This window comes from Nyctibius grandis, chromosome 28 (genome assembly GCF_013368605.1).
Source record: "Nyctibius grandis isolate bNycGra1 chromosome 28, bNycGra1.pri, whole genome shotgun sequence".
NCBI lineage: Eukaryota > Metazoa > Chordata > Aves > Nyctibiiformes > Nyctibiidae > Nyctibius > Nyctibius grandis.
The window spans coordinates 1,335,754-1,360,831 of NC_090685.1; the positions used below are offsets into that span (position 1 = coordinate 1,335,754).

The 25,078-nt window shown below is 53.6% G+C and overlaps 1 protein-coding gene across 1 annotated transcript in view; it reads left to right on the forward strand.

Moving 5' to 3' along the window:
* The window catches only part of LOC137674308 (fer-1-like protein 4), a 37,637-nt gene that overhangs the window by 12,341 nt on the left and 218 nt on the right, over positions 1-25,078 (forward strand). Inside the window, exons 16-44 of the mRNA XM_068419557.1 lie at positions 415-523; positions 1,284-1,482; positions 2,254-2,374; positions 2,951-3,051; positions 3,595-3,682; positions 4,984-5,100; positions 6,505-6,657; positions 6,907-7,090; positions 7,653-7,777; positions 8,168-8,302; positions 9,542-9,715; positions 9,959-10,075; positions 10,414-10,575; positions 10,892-11,051; positions 12,119-12,222; positions 12,610-12,741; positions 13,360-13,408; positions 14,505-14,611; positions 14,968-15,099; positions 15,834-15,944; positions 16,399-16,526; positions 17,019-17,189; positions 17,978-18,132; positions 18,654-18,832; positions 19,901-19,986; positions 20,953-21,051; positions 21,345-21,586; positions 23,494-23,774; positions 24,482-24,582. Of these exons, the coding sequence (XP_068275658.1) occupies positions 415-523; positions 1,284-1,482; positions 2,254-2,374; positions 2,951-3,051; positions 3,595-3,682; positions 4,984-5,100; positions 6,505-6,657; positions 6,907-7,090; positions 7,653-7,777; positions 8,168-8,302; positions 9,542-9,715; positions 9,959-10,075; positions 10,414-10,575; positions 10,892-11,051; positions 12,119-12,222; positions 12,610-12,741; positions 13,360-13,408; positions 14,505-14,611; positions 14,968-15,099; positions 15,834-15,944; positions 16,399-16,526; positions 17,019-17,189; positions 17,978-18,132; positions 18,654-18,832; positions 19,901-19,986; positions 20,953-21,051; positions 21,345-21,586; positions 23,494-23,774; positions 24,482-24,582 (4,022 nt within the window). The remainder of the gene's footprint in view (positions 1-414; positions 524-1,283; positions 1,483-2,253; positions 2,375-2,950; positions 3,052-3,594; positions 3,683-4,983; positions 5,101-6,504; positions 6,658-6,906; positions 7,091-7,652; positions 7,778-8,167; positions 8,303-9,541; positions 9,716-9,958; positions 10,076-10,413; positions 10,576-10,891; positions 11,052-12,118; positions 12,223-12,609; positions 12,742-13,359; positions 13,409-14,504; positions 14,612-14,967; positions 15,100-15,833; positions 15,945-16,398; positions 16,527-17,018; positions 17,190-17,977; positions 18,133-18,653; positions 18,833-19,900; positions 19,987-20,952; positions 21,052-21,344; positions 21,587-23,493; positions 23,775-24,481; positions 24,583-25,078) is intronic.

The following is a 25,078-nucleotide window of genomic DNA, read 5'->3' on the forward strand; positions in this document are numbered from 1 at the left end:
TAGCCACCCCTTAGCCTACAAACCTGCTCAGTGGCTTCACACAAGCATCAGCCAAAGCCGTGGCTCTGCACCAAGCCCTCAGGATTGCCAAGAAAACTCGTCCCGCATCTGGCAACCCAGTGGTGGTGACCTGAGCAGCATCCTGCTGACGTCCCTTGGGAGGGCTGGCAGGCACCGCCCTCAGCAGCATCCCACTGATGTCCCCTGGGAGGGCTGGCAGGCACCAGCCTCAGCAGCATCCCGCTGATGTCCCCTGGGAGGGCTGGCAGGCACCAGCCTCAGCAGCATCCCGCTGATGTCCCCTGGGAGGGCTGGCAGGCACTGGCCATGCGCTGGTGCCCTCCAGATTTCCACTGAGGCAATCAATGCTTTGGCACACAAGGCTCTGGGGCTGATTTCTGTCTCCTTGCTCAGAACGCGTTGGGGAAGAAGGAGGAATTCCTCCTCTTTGCTGCCTTCTTTGAAGCCACAATGATGGACTCCTCTCTCGGCTCCAAGCCTGTCAGCTTTGAAGTCTCTATAGGTGGGTATTCCCCGGGGACCCATGTCCAGAAGCTATGGGAACAGTGAGAATCTCCCTCTGACAGCCCAAGTCAGCACTGCAGTCCCAAGGTGTCAGCCCTTGCACAAGGGTTCCTCCAAAACAGGAGCTCAGGAAGAACAGGGGATGAGGCCGGGGAGTGCGCACAGTGCTTTAATTACCTTAAAAGTCTGGATGCTCTCCTGTGGGACTGGAGATTTTCAGTATTTGTCTGAACGGCCTGTTTGGGGAGAGTTGTTGAAGCCCTCCTCGGAAGTGGGGCTGAGAAGAGGTAGCAGCGTTTGGGAGCAAGAAAGGGAAGCAAAGGAGGGAATCTGGGATACTGGGGTTGGCCATATGGTGCTGGGGGGCTGTGACAGCAGGTGATGGGGAAACAATGGCAGGAGAGCAGGTCCGAGCCCCCACCTGCTAAGCTGGATGTGTGGAGATGCTTGATGCTGGGAAGTCTTCCTAAGCGGTGCTGACCCCAGTGTAGGGCTGTAGATGGCAGTTAGCAGGCACTTGGTGGAGCTGGTGGAACTTGAAGGCATACACAAGGACTTGCAATTGCCCAGCTCCCTCTCAGACCTCCTGGTCCTTGTGATGCTCTGATGGTTGGATGCTATTGAACTGCTGGTTCCAAAAGCAGTGCATGCCCATGTGCTTCTCTTGGCAGGGTGATTGCGCTCTGATTTTGCAAGCTAGCAAACTTGTTTAACAGTGATCCCACTCATCTGTTTACTGTTTAATGTGTAACTTCAAGGAAACTACGGCAAAGCTGAAGAAGTTGTGACCAAAGGATGGAGAAAAGTGGAAAAGGGAGAAGTGAAAGAAGAAAAGCAGCCTTTGCTGGACCCTGGTTCAGATGGTGAGCTGGATGTTGAAGTCCTGGCCCCAGCTTCAGCAGCACTGAACAAGTCGGTGACAAAGAGCCAGAGACCAGAGCCTGTGGAGTATGACAGGTGAGTCTTCTTCGTCCTGCTTTCCCACCTGCCCTGACCCTGCCTCAGCCTCCCAGGTCGGTTATTCCAGATGTTATTAGAAGGCTGCTCAGCAATGCGAGTGCTGTGCAGGTGTTTCTCCTCTTTGCAACCCTGCAGCTTGCCATGGCCTAGCTGGCTGCTGTTGCCCGTTAGCCCTACAGGCCCTACGGGGTCTGCTTGATGTGTGCAGGTGGCCAAGGACAGGGCCCAGGGAAACTGTGACGCATCAGTAACAGCAGCCCCTTTGCTGGTTAACAAGCAGCATCCTAAGGGCTTGATTCCAGCGCGGAGGAAGGAGAGGAGTACTTCAGCACATGCTGTCCTGTGTTGGGCAGGCGAGACACATACACGAGCTCTTCTGGAGATCTGTTTGCTCTGGGAGTGCTGCCTGGTTTGTCCCACACGGCTGGCAATGTCCTGGTGTTTGCGTTGTGAGCCCTGTGCCTGCTGCTACTCAGTCCCATAACAGCAAGAGATCTCAGCCACATCCCACGCTCCCATCAGCCTCATTCATCTGGGCACGCGCTGCTCCCTCTGCTAGAAACCCCGTGTGCTAGTTTGGGATGGCAAAGGGCAGATCCAGCAGCTTGCATCCATATCCGTGGTGCAGGGCCCGAAACAGCTGGTTCTCTGCAAGGAGGACAGAGCCCTGATGCTGCTCCCTGTGCTGAGAGCGCAAGCGCTGCATCGTGATGTAGCACGTGCTTTCTGCGAGCAGCGGCCCTGACCGCCTGTGCCTGCTGCCCTTAGGTCATACAGCTGCCTGCCCATGATGCACGAGAAGCCCTGCGTGTACGTGTGGAGCTACTGGGAGGATCACACCTGGAGACTCTACATTTCCAACTGGATTGTCAAGCTGGCAGAGCGCCTGGTAGCGTGTTCGGGGTGTCTGTCTGCGGCTCGGTCCTTCCTGGTGTGCTTTCCTTGGAGCACATGCAGTTGCTCTGTGAGATGTTTCCCTCAAACAGCCTCAGCCCTGCTGTGAGTCCGTGTCTCACAGGGCTCAGTCCCACCTGCCCTTTAGACGTGTGGGGTAAGGGCAGTGAGTGCTGCAGCCTGGGGGTGTCTCTGGGAGGTGTGCGTGACAGGACGTCTGTGACAAAAAGCTCCTCTGCTGCCCGTCCTGAGCTGCAGGAGCGCTGGGGAGATGCTGCTGCAAGCAGGCTCTCAGCCTCGGGCTCTCATCAGGGGAGTGCAGGCTCTTTCCAGGGCCTCGTCTTTCCCTCGTGGGCTTAGAAATCCAAAAGCAGAGCTTGCCGGGTTGCTTGTGTGTTTCAGTGGCTGCTCAAGGACTGAGACACAAGGTGTTGTAACAACCAGTGTTAAGGTTATCCCCAGGTTCCAGAGAGCCCTGGGCAGCACAGCGCTGACCTGCAGCACTCTCATGCTCCCCAGCTCCGCAGAAGGGCACAAGCCATTTGTGGCAAACGTTGTGCTTTCCCCCCAGGAGCAGGGGCTGGACGATGTGGAGAAGCTCATGAGAAGGCCAAAGGCTAAAGCAGAAGAGCGGCTCAGAGAGGTGCTGGAGGAATTTGTAGCTGGATGCAGGTTAGCATGTCCCTGTTTGTAAGGTTTCTTGTTTGCAGGTTAAGAGGTCGTATCATGTTCTGCCTGCGCTGTGCGCAGCCTGCTCTCATCCTCTTGAGGCAGGTGAGCAGAATAAAACCAGGATGACCTGGGGAAAGGACCCTGTAGCTCCTCAAGCTTGGAAAGGAGACCCCAGTCCTGGGAAGCACAGGTGCCACAGACTGCAGCCTTAATGCTCCTGGACTCCTGGGTGTTTCCTAAACGTTAGGACATTTCCTTCGCTCTCTTCAATCACGCAAACAGAAGATCAGTGTTCCAAACACTGTGAATGCCCAGTGGGCTCCGATAGCACTTCAGTCCCCAGCCTTGTGGTGGTGACAGTAGAAGGTGCTCAGCAATCCCCAGCGTACCTTCCGAATCAAAAAGCTTGCAGAAGAGAGGGCATTGCGGAGAGGGGGGTTTCTGATGCATCCAGACTAGTACCAGGGATTTGGAGCTTGTGCCCCTGCTGCGTGAGCCGAGCTCTGCCAGGGGATGCAGCCTGGGCTGCTGTTCTCATTGCAGGCAATACTCACTCAGCACAGAGAGAAAAACAATGGCACATCCCAACAACCTTGACAGATGTCGGATGAAGTACCTGATGCACAACATCGTAAGCTGTGGGGGTTGGTGGTGGTGGTGGGAGTCTGTGCAATCCCTGCTCTGGGGGATGCTTCTGGAGGACCAGCTAGAGTTGATGCTAAGAGGGAAACTTGGGGCTAGATTCATGGTATCAGTCATAGGCTTTTACTGCAGCATCTCCCACTTCTGCTCAGAGCAATGCAGCTTCCAGCACAGGGAACAGAGGCAGGGACTGGCCATAGCTGCCTCCAGTTTTATGTGGATGCTGTGCCCTGATGCCATCCCTCCTCTCCTGTGGGGCATGTGTGGCTGAGCACGTGCATGTTGCTGCCCAGCAGGTTCCTGGAAGCCTTTTGGTGCAGCTGTTCCTGCAGGCAGTTTTGGGTGAGCTCACTGAGAACCACTGCCCCTGGAAATGCAGCCCGTAGGCTGGGTACCCCATCAGATCCAGCAGATCTACAACAGCCGTCCGTTTGCCTGTCCCTGGAGAGGGGAACTTCTAGGCACTCATAATCCTGCAGACAAGGCCAGCTAGCTGAGAGCACGGTTACTCCATCACAGCACAGCAGGGCACGGCTGTAGTCATAGTCCCCATCAGACTACAAAGCTCTGAAAGGCTGACCAGAATGCAATGGCAGCAGCAGGAAATAAAATTTAGGCATGTCTGGGTTGCAGCTCCCTTCCCTCTGCCTCCCTGAGCTATGGTGAAGGTACTCTGGTAAGTCTGAGACTCTCTGGAAGAGAGGCCCAGCCCAAGAGATGAGTTTTCTGGCCTTGTCAGTTCAGACTGTGTTTGCACCCTGAATTCCTTTGGGATTTCATTGTTAGTTTTGGTTCATCACAAAGTCTCTCCTCGGGTGTGTACACTGTCAACTAATGGACATGAAAGCCCAGCCCCATCTTCCACTTTCCTACATCTTCGTATTCCCACACTTCCATGGCCCCAGGTTGCTCCCTGTGCAAAGTCTCCCCTAGGCACTGTCTGGAGCCTTAGACCACCAGCTGCTAAAATGTTTGTTCCTTATATGTCTTTCTGCCCCAAATGATGCTCGTGGACTTCTGTGACCGGCTGGTATCGGCAGAGCTGATGAGTTACTGGAGCCTCCAGTTCTCCACACCCTTCACTAAATGGCTCGGTTCATTGAGGAGTTCATTGAGGTTCATGGAGGTTTGCTCTCAGCAGCTGGGGAGCGAGCTGTGGTGGGAGTCAGGGTGCGATGGGGCAGGATGGACACGACCAGCACACTGGTGCTTCCCCCCCGAGCCCTGCGAGGGGTGCTGGCATGGCGTGCCTGGGTCAGGGCCGGGCGGTGACGGCCATGCTCCGTGCAGGTCCTGTACGCAAAGCAGGGGCTCCGCGTGAGGCGGCGCCTGACTCGAGCCAACGTCAAGGAGAAGGTTAAGGAGACAAGGAAGGTCCTGACAAAGCTGCGCTTCATGGCTAAAGAGGTACGGCTGCTCCCAGTGCACCCTGTTTCTGAGCAGGAGAGGGCGCGGGGCTGGCTGCCGGGGCTCTCGCTAACCTGAGTTGGGGCTTCTCCTCTGCTGACTCTCCTTGCTGTGTGAAACCCCAAGCTCCAGCTGCTGGAAGTTACCGTATTCCACGTAACGGCTCTTATGAGGGATGAGGCTTGGCAGCTTTGCAGGGCTGGTGGTGACGGAGCAGGGTCCAAGCCGCTCAGCGGTGGGTTGGAGGCAGAGCCGGGCCAGCTCCAGGCCACCCGGGGCTCCCTGCCCTCCCTGCCTGGCCAGCGCGAGGCCGTGCCTGCAGCGGGGCTGCAGGTGGTTGGGAAAACAGCCTTGTTGCTGCCCGCGCTCCCACCAGGGACTGAGCCTGGGCGCTTTCTGCAAATTCAGACTTGCACTGAAATAAGTCTCTCGTCCATAGCAGACACTCCATTTTCAGAGTTTCACTGGCCCTGTTTTAAGTAACTCTGGAAAATCAGTGTGTTCATGTAGCGTAAACCAGACCGCGATGTTCGCTGGATTGGGTAGACAGACACTGTTGGAGTTTGGGGAAGTCTTTGACTAGGTGAAGTCAAATCATTTCACACCTTTAGCTATGTGGGGATAGGCTTTAGCATGGTGTCACCCCTCGCCCCACCAGGAGGAGAAGCTGTCCTCAGGCTCCAGCCTCTGATCCCCCAGACAGAGAGGAACCCCCTCCCTTTCTGCTCCCTGCCATCGGGTGGGAGTGTTGCTGTCTCTGTAGAGTCACCCCTCACAGGCGCTTGCCACTTTTAGTCGCTGCTTGGAGGCTGGCAGGCTTGGTTTAGATCAGTAATAAATTGCTTCAGCTACTCGTGTACTGAAAAATTGCAAGTACAAGCACCAAGTACAAGTGCAAACACTAATGGCAGGGAAACTGAGACGGGGAAGAGAACTGAGGTTAGAGTTTAAAAGAAGTTGTTCCTTCCATCTCTGCATTTGCTTTGTTGTAAGTCCTGCTCTCAACTTTATGCTGGGCACTCAGCTTGTTGGGATGCCAGCTAATGTGGGTCCTTCCCATGGATCAGCACTCGGGCTCCTGTCAAAGGTGTGGGGTAAAATGCCACTTCTCCAGTCCCGTGGGGCTCCCTCTTCCCGTCATGGCACGGGGCTGAGTGCATCCTTCTGGTGTTCACAGTGACAAACAAGGTGGATCACAGATCCCCCCAAGAAACCTGCAGAGCCGTACTGCAGGGCTGAGGCTTTCAGAAGCATGTGCCAAACATTAGGCCCTTTGTTTGCTCTGGATTTCCAAAGCACCATGCAGGCAGCAGTCCCTCCTGCGAGGAGACAAAGCTGTCACCGTGTCAGTGGAGGGAGGACAAGATACGTGCTGTTCCTCTGCTTTGACTTTCCTCTCTCCAGCCCCAGTGCACCCTCCCCGATGTCCTCATCTGGATGCTCAGCAACAACAGGCGTGTGGCATATGCAAGAGTTCCTGCACAGAACATCCTCTACTCGGTAGTCGAAGAGGAGAAGGGCAAGGACTGTGCGAAGATCCAAACTGTCTTTATGAAGGTAGGGTTTCCACCAAAACAGTGTGCTCTTGCTTGCTTCACACTGCTTCTCCCTCCTTGCTCCCAGCCCTCCTTCCCGAAATCCTGGAGTTCACAAGGAAACACAGCTCTTGCTCCACCACCATTTGCCTCTGCCAGTGTGGTGACCTGTCTGCTGTGCTCTTGGTCCATCACTGGCTGATGGTGATCGTCTTGGTCTGAAGGGGGCATGGCTGAGATGGGAAACCTGCTAAACCTCCTGTGCTTTCAGGTCCCTCACTTACACACTGGTGAGATCTTTGCCAAACTGGAAATCTACATGTGGCTTGGGGTAACCAAATATGCGAAGAACTGTTTGGCAGAGCTGCCTGAGGAGTTCAAGTACCTGTCTGAGAGTGGACAGGAGATAGCCCAGCTCTCGGCCTACAGTCCTCCCAGCCGGCTCAGCAGGGATGGTAAGTGCAGATGCCACTTTTCCATGACTTAACTGTGAGCAGGAGAGCAGAGAGATGAGAGGTCCTGCCCCAGGGTCAGTGTCCGAGGAGTAGAACCTGATCTATCATGTCCACATCAACTCCAAGGCATGACTGGGACAGGTGGGTCCTCATTCTCGTGAGGATGTGTCTGCACACTCGCAGCTGGAGCAGCAGGCAGACGGGCGCTTGCTTCGTAGGCACTGAATGTGCTGCCAAACTGGCAACAGGCATGAGGTCTGCCCCTTTGCTGAGACCTGGTGGTGCTTCCCCACAGCAGATGCTCACAGCAGATCACTGCACGTTTCACAAGGTGTGTCCTTCCCAGAGGTGTCTGGGGATCCTGCTGAGCTTGTCTTGCTTGGCCAAACCTTTAGAGATGTGTGGGCCTTCTGAGAACCTCAGTGAGTGCCCCTAGAAGTGGTACCCATTCCTTGCAGGGTGTGCCCACTCCTACCTCGCTGGCCCTCTCCTTCGTGCATTGTTTGGCCTCACGCAGGGCTGGACTGGGCAACTGGGACCTCTCTGCTCTTTTTCTTACCAGATTTCAGCTATTTCCAGCTCCGAGCCCATCTGTATCAGGCTCGAGGGATCCTCCCTGCAGATGACAATGGCCTTTCGGATCCATTTGCTAGAGTGGTGTTTTCGACTCATTGCCAGACCACCAGGGTGAGACCACTTAAACTCTTACCTCTGCCTTCTTGGGGACTTGGGGACAGGAAAATCATCATGTCCTCACTGACATGTGGAAGGCCAGTGCTGTGGCCGTCCTGGAAATTTCGTAACTCCAGGCACGAGGTATTTGTGTGCTCTGGGAGGTGTAACTACGTTCAGGGAAAATTTGACAAAACATATATCATTGACCATGGTCTCAAAGGTTGACTGGCACGTGCTAGTTGGCCCCAAGTGCTGATTTCATGCTTTTACCATCTCCCCTCCTGCCAGGCACCGGCTGTGTGGGAGAGGGGATCAGCCCACGCTTCCTCACTCTCTTTACAAAGTGCGTGTGTTTGTTTCCACTGGCTGTGGTACATTCAGGCCTCCTGCTTCTGTCTGCAGATGCTGGAGGAGACACTGAGCCCCATGTGGAATGAGCTACTTCTGTTTGACCAGCTCATTGTTGATGGGAAAAAAGAAGAGTTGAGCACAGAGACCCCCATCGTCATCATCAACCTTTTCAGCCACAGTAAATTTGTAAGTATGGCCACGCCTCCCTCCTGCTGTCGATTCCAGGACAGGGAAGGCAGAGGAGCTCTTTGTGCGTGCTATGAGCGGGCACTTAGGAGCCACATCTCTGGTTTCCGTGGCTCAGCTTGATCCTGGTCCACCGGTGGCGGTGAGTTCTGGGCGCTGTGGCTGAGGTTGAGACTTTCTGCAGCCTTCTGCTATGAGCTGGGGTGAAGCTGCTGGCTGCAGCGCGCAGATGGCTCAGAGATGCCCTGAGCCACGGCCAGATGAGCGCTCGGCGGATCCGGGATCTGTCCTCTCTGCAGAAGCTCACACCTCTCCCAGTGCCTGTCCCGCTTCCTCAGCAGGCTCACATTGCAGAGGGCTCATAGCCAGGGGCAGACGAGGTAGCTCTTAGGGCTGTTCCTTCCTCTCTGGCCCCCAGGTGTCATCTTCCGTCCCTCCTCAGCCACCCTGTTCTCTCTTCATTAGTACTTTGAAGTCACACTCCTCTCCTTGGGCCTCTTCGTTATCGTAAGGGGAATGGTGTGACTCGCACCGGCTTCTCCTGTGTAGCTCAGCAGCTTTCCTGGGTCCATCTCCTGTGTCCCAGTACAAGACAGATGCTGACATACTGAAGTGAGTCCAGAGGAGGCCACCAAGATGGTTGGAGTTGGAGCACAGGACGGAGTGAGGAGAGGTGGAGAGCTGGGTATATTCAGCCTGGAGAAGATGACGCAAAGGCAGTGTCTTATTGCTGCTTGCAGCTGCCTGGTGGAGAGGGTAGAAAAGGTGGAGTCAGACTTCTCTTGGAGGTACCCAGGGGCAGGATGGCAGGCAATGGACACAAGTTGGAACAAGAAAAAAATCCAACTTGATATAAGGAAGCAATTTTCACCCAGAAGGAGTTCAAATGCTGGGCCTGGAGCTCAGAGAGCTGGTAGGATCTCCATCCTTGGAGACATTCAAACCCTGGCTAGAGGAGACTCTGAGCAACCTCAGCTAACTTTGACGGCCTCTGGTGCATGGTCCCAGGTTGTTTGCCCAGTTCTGCATGGAGATGGACTGGGAGTTAAGAGGAGCTGCTGCAGACACGTCTCATCTGCTCTGGGCTCTGGATGGAGCAGAGGAAATGAAAGCAGAGGGTAGCAAGGGTGGAAGAGCAGTCTTGTGCTGTCCCAGATTGGCTGGAATTAGTGGTGGACTTTTCTCTGAAGCGGTGAAATAACACAGGGATGCTTTGACCTATTCCCCCCTTCCCCACAGGGCTCCCCCGAGTTCCTGGGGCAGGCCTTTGCCGTCCCGCAGGTGAAGCTGGTCGATGAGCCGTACACCAAACCTGCCCTGCAGTTCTTCGACGTATACAAAGGCACCAAAGCAGCGGGAGAGCTCATTGCCACTTTTGAGCTGATTGAGCTGGATTACAGTGGCTATTTGGAGGTAACGGGCTCGCAGGAAGCTGCACGTGCTTGTCAGCTCTCTGGGGAGAGTTGCGTGGGTGAGGAGCTGGTTGCATGGGAACCACCAGAGGATTCCCTGTTGAAAGCCACATCTGGCTTTCAACTGAAGGGAGGCTGCAGGGACAGAGCCTGTGAGCACAGATCAAGAGGGGAGGGAGAGGGGGCATGGCATGGAGTAGAAATGGCTTTCATCACTTGGTGTGCCCTGGCTCCACCTGTTCAGCCGTCAGTGCCCGAGGACGTGGACCCCAAGGAACCTGACTACCTGGGAGACCCTCACGATGGACGATTCATCATCCCTGAGGGCATCCGCCCGGTGCTGAAGGAGTTTCGCATAGAGGTGCGCTGCCTTCTGCAGGGCTGGCTCCCCCAGGGCTGCCCCACGCGGACAGCACACAGGGCAGGCCTTGGGGAGGGCATCAGAGGGAGCTTAGACGTGCCTTTGGGGCCTGAGCAGATGCCAGGAATGGAGGTGCCTGATGTGAGGGAGAAACTGCCTCAGCAGTTTAACAGCCAGAGCTGCTGGGTGGCTGGGTTGGGAGAGCGGCCTCATGCCTCTCTTGGGGTCTGTGTCCTGCGGGGTGAGGGGGTGGCGGCGCTGGGCAGGGTTACGTGCTGTGTGGCCCTGCCATGCCTGGCACGTCTCGATCAGCCCAGCAGCTTTGTGTTGTCCTTCAGATCCTGTTCTGGGGCCTGCGGGACCTGAAGCGTGTGAACTTGTTTGTGGTGGATCAGCCCCAGGTGATCATTGAATGTGCTGGCAAGAAGGTGGAGTCAGAGGTGATTGTGGCCTACAAAGAGAACCCCAACTTCACTGAGCTGGTCAAATACATGGATGTGGTGAGTGGGAATGGGGGTCCCGTCACACCAGGGTGCACCTTGGCCGTCCTGTACCTGTGCACTGCCTGTCTGCATGGGGCAAGCTAACAGGATGGGAGCTGCTCCTGGGATTTTGCTCTCCTGTGGACACATGGTGCAGCTGCAGATCGAAACCTTTGTGAAATTGCCCACCAATAGCAGTCTCACCCATCGCCTGTCACTGCAAGGCTTTTGTTTTTGGGCAGAGCTGCAAGACACCGTCAGACATCCCTGTATGGTGGGGCTGTCACGGGTATCGCCCTTTCTCCTGCGAATCCCATGCATGGTTCTTTTGCAGGAGCTCCCGGAGCAGGTCTACCTGCACCCTCCCCTCAGCATCTTTGTGGTGGAAAAGCGGGCGTTTGGGCGCACTGTGCTGGTGGGTACCCACGTTGTGTCTGACGTGATGAAATTCTCTCCCAGAGAGCTGGAGGAGGAACCAGAAGATGTGCCCAAAGGTGAGCTGCTTGGCAAGGTTCCCGTGGAGGCTGCAGGCAGGTTCTGCCAGTGGCAGAGATCCCTGGCCCTTCTGCTCCCTCCTAGCCAGGCAGCAAAGTCCTCTCAGGCCCATAAGATGCCCAGCAAAAGCACAGCATGGGGCAGGTTAGGGTTGGAGGCAGGTTGTGATCCTGGTCTGTAGCACTTGGCTCCAGAGTGGTGTTCGGGAAGCAGCAGCAGCCAAGTGATGGAGCGCTGTGTGAGGGCTGGCATTCCTCTTTGGGCATGGCAAAGGGCGACTTACAGACAGTTTTCTCCAAGCTTAGTTTAACTTTCCCCCCCCCCCCCACCACCAGCAGGACTGTTCCTCTGTGGATGTGGCATCTCCTTGGGGTCACTTTCCCAGGCATTGTTCGCCTTACATTTGTGGAAACTAGAGGAGGGAGAATTGTCTCAGTCCAGGAGGACATTTAGCTGGGGCTAGATCCTAGACAGTAACTTATCCCTGTGGAAAGTTTGTGTCTAGAATCAGAGATATTTAACCTGGGAAGGATTATTGTATCCACCTATTTCAACCCTCTGTGTAACCGGGCTGGAGAGCTGTCCCCAGTGAGACGTCCATCAAGCTTTAGGGAGCTGGTCCACTAGGACCAAGGACTGAAAGGTTTATGCTTCTCTCACATCGTTGGGTCAAGGTCTGTTCCTTGGGTAATGGACTCACTAAATAGCTCTGTGACAGCAAAGTCAGAGCTCCTGATCTGGAAGTGTGTAAATAAATCCAGCACAAAAGGGAAGAAGCTAAGGATTGATGGATCTGTGGTCATTTCTGAGTAGGGAAGGTGTACCTCATAAATCTGAATTCCTGGGAGTCAGCAACAAGTGTGCTGGTGATGGTGGCCAGTCTCAGCACTGTACTTGGATTTCCAATAGTATTTTTGCAGGGTCTGCTTTAAAAGTTTTAAAAGCAATCACAGTATAGGGGGGTAACAGGAAGGCTTTTCCTGTGGAATGACAACTGGCCAAAAAGTAGGGAGCAGTGGGCAGAAATAAACGTATGGAAACATGAAGCTCTTTCTCTTCATCTCAGCTCGGAAAGTCTCATCGCAGCGTCTTCCCTCTCAGACTGTGGTAAACATTGGCCTGGCAGCTGGTGACCCAGGTCCCAGCACTCACCCCCTCAGTCTTGTGAAGGTGAGTGATGTGTTGGGCACAGCTAATTTTGAAGTTTGGAAAGCCAAACTGAAGGTTACAAACACAAAAAGAAACTTGAGAAGTTCAGAGTTAGGTTTCGACCACCAGTTTTTGCTCTGGACCCAGACACTCCTCTCCCCTGCCTGGTCATCGGCACTGCTGGGCTCTGGGCTCTGGCACAGGCAGGGGAGCTGTGTTGCCTCGTGCCTTGAAAACTGCTGCTCTGGTAGCAAAGCACAAACCTGGGGCTACAGGTGGCTTTGCACCTCCTGTGTGCTGCCTGACAGATGAGCCTCTGCCAGAGGCCCCAGGGGCACTAGACTAGGGTGCGTGGGTGTCCTGGGTGGGTGTTTCCTCCCTCTGAACCTTTTTCGCTGTTCTTTTAAGGCTCCTTTGAAGAAAATTCGTATTAATAAGCTGGTAAAGAAGGAGGATGAATATGAAGAGGAAAAACCAGAGCTGGAAGAACTGGATTGGTGGTCCAAGTACTACGAGTCCCTGAAGGAGCTGTATAACCAGGTAATCTCTTGTGACAGCTGCCAGCAGAGGGGGAAAGTGGCTGCAGTGGATTGAGGAAGATGTTCCCAACAGCACTGAGTGTCACGGGAGCCCTCCTGGTGTGGATCTGCAGGAAGATGTGGGCTTTTGTGTACCAAGCACACCTAAGGTAGCCAGGTACCAAGCACCCACCAGGTGGACTCATTTCAGCAGGCAATGGATGTTGAAACAACCCTGAGGCCGGGTGCCCAAGTGGTTTTGAGAATGCAACCGGGCTTTCGTTGAGGCACTCCTGAAAATGTGACGTTGCTGATTTTAGCTGCGATGCCGGGGCTTTCGTGCTGCTTAGTCTGTCCTGGCTGTCTCCCCAGGATGTGCCATGGGAGCAGATCTGCCCCAAATTTCCTTCCTTGCCCTGTGTCCCTTAAATCCCAATCAAAAAAAGCCAGCAGGAAGATCTGGGAAGAAGAAAAGGTCATTAAGGCACTTGGACACCCTCCTGCAATGATGTTAATGCTAAGTGATCTCAGACTAGGTGTTACTGACTGGTCTGGCAGGAAAGCTTTGACAGTGTCCTGTGCTTGGATGGCGAAGCCTTTGCTGTCAGGGATGTGGGGTGACTGTTTGTGTGTGTTTCAGACACGCAGTGATGAGGAAGATGCTGAGAATGATGACCTGAATGATGCAGGTGAGTCCTCTAGCAATACCCAGCTCTTCTGTGGGGAGAGCCAGGACTTAGACCACCCCAGAGGGTGCTGGGCTTGTGGGAATGGGGTCTGGGCAGGCAGCAGCTTTGCAACATTCAGCAAAAACAACACAAAAGGGAGCAGAGAGACTGGAACCATTGTCAAGGGCTAATGAAGGCTGTTTCAAGTTGAAAACACCGAACTTGCCTCAGAAAAGTTTGGAAAATTGTGTTGCAGCAAGAGCCTTCCTGAGTGAGCAAAAACCTGCAGCAAAATCAGCTGCAAGGCTTGTGGGCTTGTCAGGGTGAGAGCAGGAAGCAAAGGTGGGATGGAGAGAGAGGGTGGAGAGACAAAACTGTCCAGGAGCTGGGCATCGCTCTGTGCATGAGGGATGCTCTCCTGGGGTACAGGGTTCACTGTGAGGGAACAGAAAGACAGGTGATCTGAGAACAGTGTTAGAGCTGTAGGCTCAGGTTTGCAGAGGTGGAAGCAGTAACTTGCTTAGCAATGACCTGGGGAGATGAGACAGTAAGTATAGAAATGATGTCAGTCCTATTTAAGAGAGGGCTGGAAGGCACCTGCGTGCTGTTAGTGCTGAAGGGACCTGGGGTCTTTGGGAAATGGGGCAAGGACGCACCCTCTTTCTCTTTGGGTTGCTGGTGCCCCAGGAAAGGTCTAGCTATGCTCTCTCATGCCCAGCTGCATGTGCCCAAAGTGGAAGTGATGCTTCAGTTAGACATGCACCCAAACCAGCAGGCCATCAAAAAGCATCCACCCCAAGAAGAGGGTTAGCTCTGTGCCTTCCCTGACAGCACCACTGGGCTGCTCCAGCCACCTCCCTCCATTGGTCTCTGCCCACTTCCTTCCCAAACAGTAGCCATGCAGGCAGGCAAGTCTGTGCCAGTTTTGTCCCCTCACCTCTCCGGCCATGCCTTGCTGGGAGATCTGAGATGCTGTAAGGACACGTGTGACAGACAGCGATGGCTCCAGTTACCCTGGCCCAGGTCAAAGCCCTGTTGCTAGGGTCATTTCATGGACAGGCACTTGAGGTGATGGGAGAGATCAGAGCATTTCCTAATCTCCTATTGCTGTTTCTAGATGGAGGGAATTTAAATGCATCTTCCATTGACATGGAAGTAGAAGATGAGGCAGTAATTGAGGCTGAACCTGCTCGACCCAAGAGGAAGCTCATCGCCACCCTTCAGGTGATTATTGTGGTGACAGACCTGTCCTCTTTCAACCCTGGCCCTTTGTCCATGTCCTACTCACCTCCTTGCAGTGGATGTTAGACTGGGAGGAGAAGCTGTCGTGTGTGCTGGGCCCCCATCATTGCTGGGCTTTGAAACAGCTACTGGGACCTTGGAGCCAAGCTGGGCTGTGCGTGCACACCTGAGGTTGGACCTGGGGGGGATAAGGGAAAACCATAACACCCACACTGACTAATACAGGGGTAAGGTAGGACCAGGTGAAATGGTAGAAGCAGGGGAAGGATAGTCTTTCTGACGCTCCTCTCCCTTAAGGTGGCAGGAAAAGGCCCAAAATTACTTTCTACTTATTTCAGATCTACAACTCTGAGCTGGAAAATGAGTTTGGTAATTTTGAAGACTGGCTGTGTATTTTCCCCCTTCATCGTGGCAAAGCAAATGAGGATGAAGATGGAAACGAGGATGAACATTTTGTGGGGAAGTACAAGGTACTGTATCATTTGAGTGACATTTGTGCTGCATGTGGCAGAAAATTCTTGGGCCAGTCTGTATTTCAGAGCATGCTGACGCCAGCAAAGCCTTGGAGAGTGCATGTGTGTGCCAGGTGATGTGAGGCCACGTGTGGCATGGCCAGGGTACTGTTGGTGCTTCTTGCAGCAATCGTATACTGTGGTCCTTTGTTAGTTGATAAATGCACCTGATTTAGATTTTTCAGCTCTAGCAAGGAGAAAACATGAAGTATAAAGGACTCATTCTGGTTGGGGCCTCTGGGTGTGTTCAGTACACAGATAAGAATTAGTGAGCTTCACTGGTTTTAAAATTAGTAAAACTTGTTTAAAAGAGGCATCATCCTCCCACCCAGAAGCTCTTGAAGACTCTGAAATATCGACTACAGAAGCTGATTTAAGAAGGTCCCTAGAAAACCTTTGGTGCCCCCTGTCTTTGGCAGTCCAAAGTGCCTGGAGATGTTCAGATCTTCTGGCATTGGCAGTGGTGGTCTGACACCCTGCAGCCTAACTTGCAAACAGGGACTGCCTGGCCCATGTGGACCTGACAGTGCCTTTGGAAAGGACTGTCCCCATGGGCACAGGGTGTCTGTGGTCTGCATGGGGTAACGGCTCTGATTTTCCAGTTGGCAGGTGAAGCTGGTCTTGGTGGCTGCAATCCCATCTGAGATATTCTCATTTGTATCTAGTTGTTACTTGCAATATCTTTTCTGCAGGGCTCCTTCTATGTCTACCCCACTGAGGAAGCCGGCCCAGAGCCCAAGGTCTCCCAGGGTGTTCCAAGGAACAGACCCATCAAGGTTCTTCTAAGGGTTTACATCGTTAAGGTAAGTCTCTGGTGGTGGTGGCAGTGATGCTTGGAGGTCTGTCCCTCCCTATGGACCTCCTGCCATTCTCTGCTCAGTAAATATGGGCAGTGGCACTTGTGAAAAGCTCGATGCTGGCTTGAAGGCTCTGCCAGCCCAGTGGAAGTCAGCTACAGCTTGTCCATGGGGAACCTTCCATGCTTTGTAGCTTCAGGAGGTGCTAAAAATCCAGATGGGCATTTGTTGACTCCTCTCATCTGCCTTGAGACAGTGAGCAAGTAGGTGGGCTGACAGCTGGAGACATCGGTGGCTTGTTGAGTGGGGATTTGTGTGGGAACAAGTGCCTGTTTCACTGCCAGGGCAGCTGCTGGAGGGACCTGACCAGCGGGCTTGGTTGGTCTCGGGCCTGTGCAGTGTTCCTTGTGCAGGTTGCTCTCTGCAGCTGATGTATGGCAGTACCTCTTGTGTATTCCAGGCTACGAACCTGTCTCCAGCAGACCCCAATGGCAAGGCAGACCCCTACGTGGTGGTGACTGTGGGGCAGGAGCAGAAGGACACAAAGGAGCGATACATCCCAAAGCAGCTCAATCCTGTGTTCGGAGAGTATGTGGGAAGTTTTCATCTAGCAGGTTTAATAGGAATAGCGCAAATCTGGGGTTTAGGCTGAGGCTCAGCATGTGTGGTCTTCTGTTCCTTTCTGCTGGAGAATCTTCTGCTGTAACACAAAGGTCCCAGGCACAACTCTTGCCTCCAGCTGACACAGGAGCCATAAGTATTTTGGGTTAGGAGGGGAGCGCTCCCAAGGGCTTGATTTAACAGGCAAACTAGCAAGCCAAGCAGCAACAGAGCATTGGGGAGCTTTTTCTCTAGCTCCAGGACCTCTATCCAAGGGCACACATTCCTGGAAAAGTAACTCCTTTGTTTGAACATGCACAGTGAAAACTGCACACACTGAACTGACGAAGAACCAAACTCTATCAGAGGTCTTTGAGTTGTCAAATACACTTCTTAAGTGTGTAGGATGATCAAAGCAGAGCACGTGTTTCATTTCCATCCTCTCTGCTAATTGCACTCTCCCCATCTGCTTCTGTCCAGAGTTGTGGAGCTGACGGTCTCCTTTCCCATGGAATCAGAGCTCACTGTGGCAATATTTGACCATGATTTGGTTGGATCTGACGATCTGATTGGGGAGACCAAGATTGACTTGGAGAATCGATTCTACAGCCAGCACAGGGCCAACTGTGGAGTGGCTTCTCAGTATGACATGTAGGTACTGGAGTGACACATTAGGGCCACGAGATGCTTTCTTTTTGCCCACCATTTGGGTAGGTAACAGAGCAGCTCCAGTTCTGCAGGACGGAGCTTGCGTCTGCAGGATCCTCTGACCACATGCCCCACAGAATCACTACGAGCTACACGGATAACTCCATCTGCTTTGGACTCCTACCAGCCTCCTGTGATAGCTCTAATTCCTACTGCGGACTAATATATTTTGCATATAGTAGCAACAAATTCTTTAACGCTTTCATATTGGTGTTCTGTGAGGAAAGCTCTCCCGTGGCATGGATGGGATTTTGATCTCTGAAAGTCGGGCGGTTTCCCTGGCAGTAGCTAATTCTGTGAGCAGAAAGACTCATGACATCTCTTTTCCTTTGGCCTCGTTCAGTGTGGATTCTCTGGTGTCTTTGGCCAGTTTTCTGTAAACTTCTCTTCTCCTACCCCCCTATTGGAGACTTAGCTGTGGGCATGGAGTTGAGTCCCCAGCGCTGCTAAAACCTCTCTCCCACTTAGGAGCTGCAGCTGGAGTTGCTCCCGTTGCTGCTCTGAAGCTAATGGTTCTGTGGGGTGCCAGCCTGGCTTGTTCTGGGGGAGGAGAGCTTGTTAAGCTTTTTATTCATCAAGTTTTGTGTGCCTGTGGTTTTCCCAGTGAAAATCTGAGCAGGGATCTGGTGGCATAGCCTGTGCTGTAGGGAAGGCAGGGCGTTTCACAGCCTAGGAAAAAAACCTGTTGTGTCTGAGCTGAAGATGTTCTCGATTTTCTCCCTTCCATGCAGAAATGGCTACAACGTGTGGCGAGATGCTTTCAAGCCCACACAGATCTTGGATAGTTTGTGCAAGAAAAACTCGCTCCCTGCAGCAGAGTACAGACGGGAGGAGGTCAAAGTGGACAATAAAATATTTAAGGTCCCTCCAGAGGCTTTTCCTGAAGGTACAGAGGGCTTGGAGGACACTGCTCCTGGTGGCTTTGGGTGCCTTGGGGACTCCCCACTGCTCCTCACTACTGTTGATTTCCTCCTTGTGGGCAGCTTCTGCTTCTCCTTTGCTGTTTTCCTCCTCACTGGTGTTACAAACCCTGAGCCAGGGCCACGGATGTCCAACACCACAGCAACGTTTCATGCCCTCTGCCAGCAGTAATGCCCCAGAGGGTCACATCCTCCTCAGTGTCCCCTGGATCCTTTTCCCAGGGCCATAGTAAATTAATTTTTTCCCTTTGTGTCTTATTTCTCTTAGCTTGTTTGTCTTCCTGCCTGCAGTTTTCCTCATCACTGCAACATATTGAACTCATTCCCTTCATCCTCACCCTCCTGCTTCTCCCCATTTTGTTTTTCTGGGGAGGTGCTTGTTTGCCCAGTCCATCATCTTCCCTCAGTTGTGCCTGTGAGTAACGTCCTGACGTGGTTCTTGCTGGCCACATGCCTTCATCTTCTACGTGGTTATGTCCTGCTGCAGAGGCCTCTGTGAGGAATGCGAGAGGAGTGGCAGATGAGAACTGGTCAGTGGACGATGAACATAAGGCTTTGTACGTCCTGCAGCACTGGGAAGAGATGCCAGGATACGGGTACAAGCTGGTACCAGAGCACGTGGAGATCCGGTCCCTGTACAATCCGGAGAACCCTGGGCTTGTGCAGGTGAGATGTGTTCCTTGCCCAGCCTAGATATTGCTCTGGGGAAGGACCTTCGGGGCAGCTGGTTCCCAGCCCCCTGGCTGGTCCCCTGTTGTCCTTTTGTCTCCTCATCATGGTATGAATCCCATGCGTTACCCCTTCCTGGGTGGGTGACTGGAGTTGTGTCTGTGGATGGCTGGCCCTGCTATGAAGTGAGGACTGTTGGCCTTGGGTGTCCTTTGCTCTGATCCACCCTCTGACCTCTCATGATGCTTCTGAACACCCTTTCCTCAAGGGTCCTCTGTCCATTGATGTTGTGGTCACAATGCTGGTGGCCCAGAGTCCTTCCTGTCTCCTCAGGCCATGTAGCACTGCCCTGATGAGGATGCTGTGTGGGTGGCGAGGGACCTGCTCTGCCTGCTGAGCCCTGCCACCATGCACCACAGTGGGTGGTAGTGTCCTTGCCTATCCCTGCCTCCTCCTTTGCTTTATCTACTATCACTGCTGCTTTGATCCCCTGCAAGAGCCCCATTCCGCCCCCTTGGCTTCTCCCTGAGGGCACGACATAACTGCTGGCTGGAGGAGAAACATTGCTCCTCAGTTTTGTGCAATGCAGTGATCTGAGCTCAACCATTTCAATGTCCTGCACTGAACGTCTCCTCTTCCCTCGGACACTGGAGGTCTCTAACAAAGCAGAGCTCCGCAGTCCCTCTGGCTTTGGTTGGCGTTGGAAACGCATGTGGGGAGGGTCAGACCCATCACTTTTTAGTTTTCTTGGTTATGCCGAAGCGTTGCATCATCGTGTGCTTCTTGTTAAGACAGAGGGACACGTTTGTCTCTGAAATGAACTCAGTTCAGCTGAAATGGTTTTCCTTGGGAGCAGGGTGAGGAGGGAAATGAGCAATTTTTTGGTGGTTTTAATTTTTCCCCTATCCAAAATCCAGTCACGCGTCACTCTGAAGTGCTGGGGATGGAGAGAGCCAAGCAGTGGCTTTCCCATGAGAGCTTTCCTTGCAGGACCAAGCCCTTGCGCCTTGAAGAGCTGGAGGGTGGTTTGTCTTTTGAAGTCTCTCTGCTGTCTTCTCTTGTCAGGGCTCCTTGCACATGTGGATTGACATGTTTCCAAATGACGTCCCTGCACCACCACCTGTCAATATCAAGCCACGACTGCCTGTCAGGTAGCACCCATGGGAGCGGGGCTGGGGCTGGTGAGCCTGCGTGGAGGGTCACTGTCCCTCGCCATGCCTGGTGGGGCGTGCTGTGGAGTCCGGCACAGGCTGACCGTCTGTCCTAGCCTGGCATGCAGCCCTCTTCTCTGCTTCAGCTCTGGCCGTCGGATGGTCTCTTGGGTGTACCAGCATGGGGCATAAGCGCTTCAGCTGCCCAAGTGTTTGTGAAGGGCAGGGTTGATCTCTCTAAGACTGGACAGGAAGGTAATAGAAACCCAGGTCAGAGCTACTCATCTAGCTCTATTTTGGCTAGTGGGCAGATGTCCTCTGGGTGCCTGGAGAAGTGAAGTTAAAGGAGGAGATCTGCTATTTTCAGTAATCTAACAGGGCTATTGAAATGGAGGGTCCAGATTCTTCTCAGAGGTGCACTTGAAAGGACAAGAGATAATGGACACAAATTGCAGCAAAAGACACTCCAGCTGGGTATGGGCAAAATGTTTTCCCAGTGAGTGAAGCTACCTTGGGATAGGGATGGAGTGACCCAGAGAGGTGCTGGGATATCCATCCTTGGAGGTACTCAAAACTCATGCAGATGAGGTCCTGAGCAATCTGATCTACTATGAAGTTAGAGCAAGAGGCTGGAGCAGAGACTGCAGGGGTCCCTTCTTGCCTAAGCCTGTCTGTGCTCCTATGGCCAAGTGGTACCGGGTGGGTTTCCCACACACAGGGATTTGCTCTGCAAAAGCTGCCTGTTTTGACTGTGGGTGTTTGTCTTGTGGGGTTGTAGCTCCCCAGGAAGGGCTTTGTGCATGGCAGCAAGACTGCTGGGCTGTGCTTGGCCAAGGAGCCCTGGCAGGGGACCACAGTGCTAGGAGGGTTCAAGTCCTGCTGCTCTGACAGGGTGGGCTTGACCTGCCCTCCCAGGCGCCAGGGGCAAGAGCACGTGTCTGACTCACCCCTGTGTCCTTCCCACAGCTACGAGCTGCGTGTGATTATCTGGAACACGGACGACGTGATCCTTGATGATGTCAACCCAATAACAGGAGAGCCTTCCAGCGACATCTACGTGAAAAGGTCTGACGGGAGCCAGAGGGAGGCCAGAGCCTGGCTGTCCTACTCCCTGCCCTGCCCCACACCCTCACTGCCTCCTCCAAACCTCTGCTCCTCCCTGCCTCAGCACAAGGTGACCCACTCCAGTCCCCTGCATGGACTGCTGTACCCCCAAAGGTGTTGGTCAGGTGTTGGTCCAGTTTGGCTCTTTGACTCTTCCTTTCCTGCTGCCCCATGGAGTTCAGCCCCTCCATCCTTCTGCTCTGCCTTTGGGGCTGGCTGACAGGGTGTAGGAGATAACTGAGTTTCTCCTGCAGCTGGATAAAGGGTCTTGACCACGACAAGCAGGAGACAGATGTTCACTTTAACTCCTTGACTGGGGAGGGCAATTTCAACTGGAGGTTCATCTTCCGCTTCAACTATCTCCCGACCGAGAAGGAGATCACCTACAAGAAGAAGGACTCTGTCTTCTCCGTGGAGGAATCAGAGTTTCGGGAACCGGCTGTTCTGGTCCTCCAGGTCTGGGATTACGACAGGATTTCAGCTAATGACTTTCTAGGTATGGTGTGACCTGCTGGAAGTGGGGTGACCTGTCCCTCACCTTGCTGGAGTGTTACAGTGTGTCGCTCAGGGCCCAGCTCTATGAGAAGGGACACCAGGAGCATCAGATCAAGCTCTTCAGCTCAGCAGTCACTGGGGCTGGTTTTTCATGTGTGAGCTATAGGCAGAGACTGGATACATGCACCTCTCCTACACAGACATGTTGAGCTTGCATGCTTGTCCCAGGGCCTTGGTGTCCTTTTTCAGGGCCTGTCATGCCACAGGACTTCCAGGTTCTGCTTCCTCACAACCTGTCTGATAAACTTGCTCATCTTCCCTGCTCTCACTTAGATCTGCAGATCCCAAAGACTTGGCCAAAGAGCAGCTTTCCCAGGAGCTTACGTTGTGGGCACAGGGACTGGCAACCTTCATGAAACCATTTGTGGCATCCCATCGCTGGGGGCTCAGAGCTCCCCGGCTGCTCTGGTACCTCCCAGTAACCAGAGCTGCTGAGCTGGGCCTGCAGCAGGGCCTGGTGACGAAGCTGGGCTGGCGGTGATTCCGCCCACACTACACTAGCACAAACGCTGCTGCTTCTCTCCTGCTTCTGCTGCCATCCCCAAGTTTGTAGCACTCTGTTCAGTTGTCCCTCCCTTCTTCAAACTTTGGCCTCACCAAAAAAGCAGCCCCTTTGCCCTGCTGTCTCTTGGGCAGGATAAAACTCTATTTATTCATCAGCCTTCCATGGTGTGTTTAAAGGGCTTTACCTCCATGAGGCACTTCCAATGGTGGTTGGTTCAGCTGTGCTACTCATGCACTGAAGAAAGTGTTAGACAGCAATCCCAACGGTTCCTGGCACATACAATCTCAGGAACTTCGAGGCAGGAAGGGGCTTCTGCAGTCTATTGCAACCTCCTGCTCCAAGCAGAGCTAGATTCAATGTAGTCAGGTTGCTCAGGGCCTTGTCTGGGTGAGTTTTGAGTATCTCCAAGGATGGAGATCCCAGCACCCTTCTGGGCCCCTTTTCCTGGCTGCACTATTCTCATGATTCTCAATTTGTTTTACTTGCAGCATCTTGTGTCCGTTGCCTTATGTGCTTTCATCATCCACTTCTGAGAAGAGTCTAGCTCCATCTGCTCTATAGCTTCTTTTAGGCTGTGAGAGATGCAGTAAGATTTCTCCATTGACCTTTCTTCTCTGGGCTGAACGCGCATGGGTTTCTCAACCCATCTTGCTGTGACACATACTCCAGCCTTGACCATCTCAGCCACTGGACTCTCTCTAGTTAGTTGACACCTTTCTTGTGTTGGGGACCCAAAACTGGACTCTGCATCCAGATGCAGTCTCACCAGAGCTGAGCAGAGGAGAAGACCCGCATCCCTTGATTGCTGGCTATGCTTTTGCCAATACAGACCAGTACGTGGTTGCAAGGGCTCAGAGCCGAAGTGGGACAGGAGCTCCTTCCAAGGAGGACAGGAGTGCAAGGTCAAGCAGGGAAATGAACTGAGGCTGTTTCAGATATAAGACAGACCTGATACCTTTAAAGAGTTTCCCAGATTTTATAATTTTTTATTGACATCTGCAGGAATGAGAGAGGAAGAGGAGCTTGGACATGTGAGAAGAGCAGGGTGGGACATGGTAAAGGAGTGAAAATAACCCACTGTACCACACGCAAACCAAACTAGCTACATCAGAGATGAGACGACGCCTGTGGTTTCTGCTTCTTAGTCTCTGACTCTTGGGCTGGTCCTTTCATATCCTGAGCTTCAGGTTCCCCACCTGTAAATGTGCAGGACTCTGCTAGATCATTGCAGCAGCTGGGACCTACTCATGGTAGTGGGAGTGTGGCTGAGACAGAAAGCCAAATGCTGTGTGGGTCTGATGTCAGGATTTCACCGTGAGCTCTCCTCTTCATTGTGCTTGCAGGCTCCATCGAGCTGAAGCTGCATGATATGGTGCGGGCAGCCAAGACCTCAGAGAGTTGCACCATCAAGATGGCCAAGGAGAATGCAACACCTCGCTTCTCCATCTTCCGAAACAAGCGCATGAGGGGCTGGTGGCCCTTCATCAAACTCAAAGATCAAGAAGATGAGGAGAGAGAGGAGAGGGAGGACAAGCAGAAGAAGAAGAAAAAGAAGAGGAGCAGCTCAGTCAAACCAGAGGACGTGGAGTTCTCAGACCCCAGTGGGAATAAGTACCTCCTGACGGTAAGGCAGGGTGATGGCCCAGGTGAGCAGAGAGACAGTGTTTTGCCTCTGCCTTGACATGGTGACCTGTCCTGCGTGCACGTAACCTACAGAGGCAGCAGTGACCCAGCTGCCCAGGACTTTGTGCGGGGTCCTGGAGACTTGTCCCATCTGCTGCAAATCCAGCACTTCATCTACCCAGAAGTGCCAGCTGCGGTGGCGTGCAGGGGGCATCCAACTTCATGTCTTCCTCTGAGCTTCCCATAGGGCAGTGCTCAGTGAGGGGAGCAAAGCAAGAGGCACACGGCTCCCCATTAACCAGAGAGGACAGCAGCAAAAGCTCATCCTAGCGTCTCTGCCTACCCCAGACAGGCAGGTGCCAACTGCCCCAGGGCAGACTTGCTGCCGTTGGCCGTGCTAGTGGACCATTGTTTGTCCCCAAGGGTGAGTTTTGCTCAGTGCCAGTGTGGGAGGCTGCAGACATGCCCAGATACCCGGGGAGTGCTTTATGATGCAGTGCCTGGTCTGCAAATTAGTTCCTGGCCAGGCCGCGGCTTCCACTGGCTGTGAAGTGAGAGACTGTCACTAATGGAGAGAAAAGTTAGTTGCTCTGAGCATCTGTAAGTGGAACGGGGAGAAAAACATCCAGTCCTGGCAGGGCGTGTGGTCAGCAGAATGGCCTGTGAAGCAACACGAGTGGCCGTGGCTCAGACGTGTTCCCCCTCCAGGGCAAGGTGGAGGCAGAGTTCCAGCTGCTGACTGTGGAGGAGGCTGAGAAAAGTCCTGTTGGTTTGGGTCGAAAAGAGCCTGAACCCCTGGAAAAGCCCAAGTGAGTATCTGTGTTCATCACCTTTAGCATGGCTGGACAGTGCTGTGTTTTGGGCAGCTCTTTGTGTGGGGACAGGGAGCATCTGCTCATCAGGAAGCCGAGAGCGATCAGTGAGGCCCTGGGCAGCGGGGTCTGCAGGACTGGGGCTACCAGGGCTTCCAAGGGCTCGAGTGGTTCCAGCAGGACTTGTGGCTGCAGCATCTGGGCCAAAGCTGATCTCAGTCAGGTGCTCAAGGCAGCTGTGCCGTAACATTGCTTGTTCCAAAAGGGCAGCTCTGGTTTAACCATGTGAACGCACCCGTTAGCCACGTGGGTGCAGAACAGCTCTGCAGGGGCTGTCCTGAGGTCCAGGTCCTGTTGTCTCCAGCGCTTTCACTGGACCTGTAGTTATGGCAGCCCTAGGGTGACCCTGTGTGGAAAGCAGCAGGAAGAGCTGGTGACCCATGAGGGTGGCAGGGCACCAAAGCAGAGGGGACAACGTGCTGCTCTGTGGATT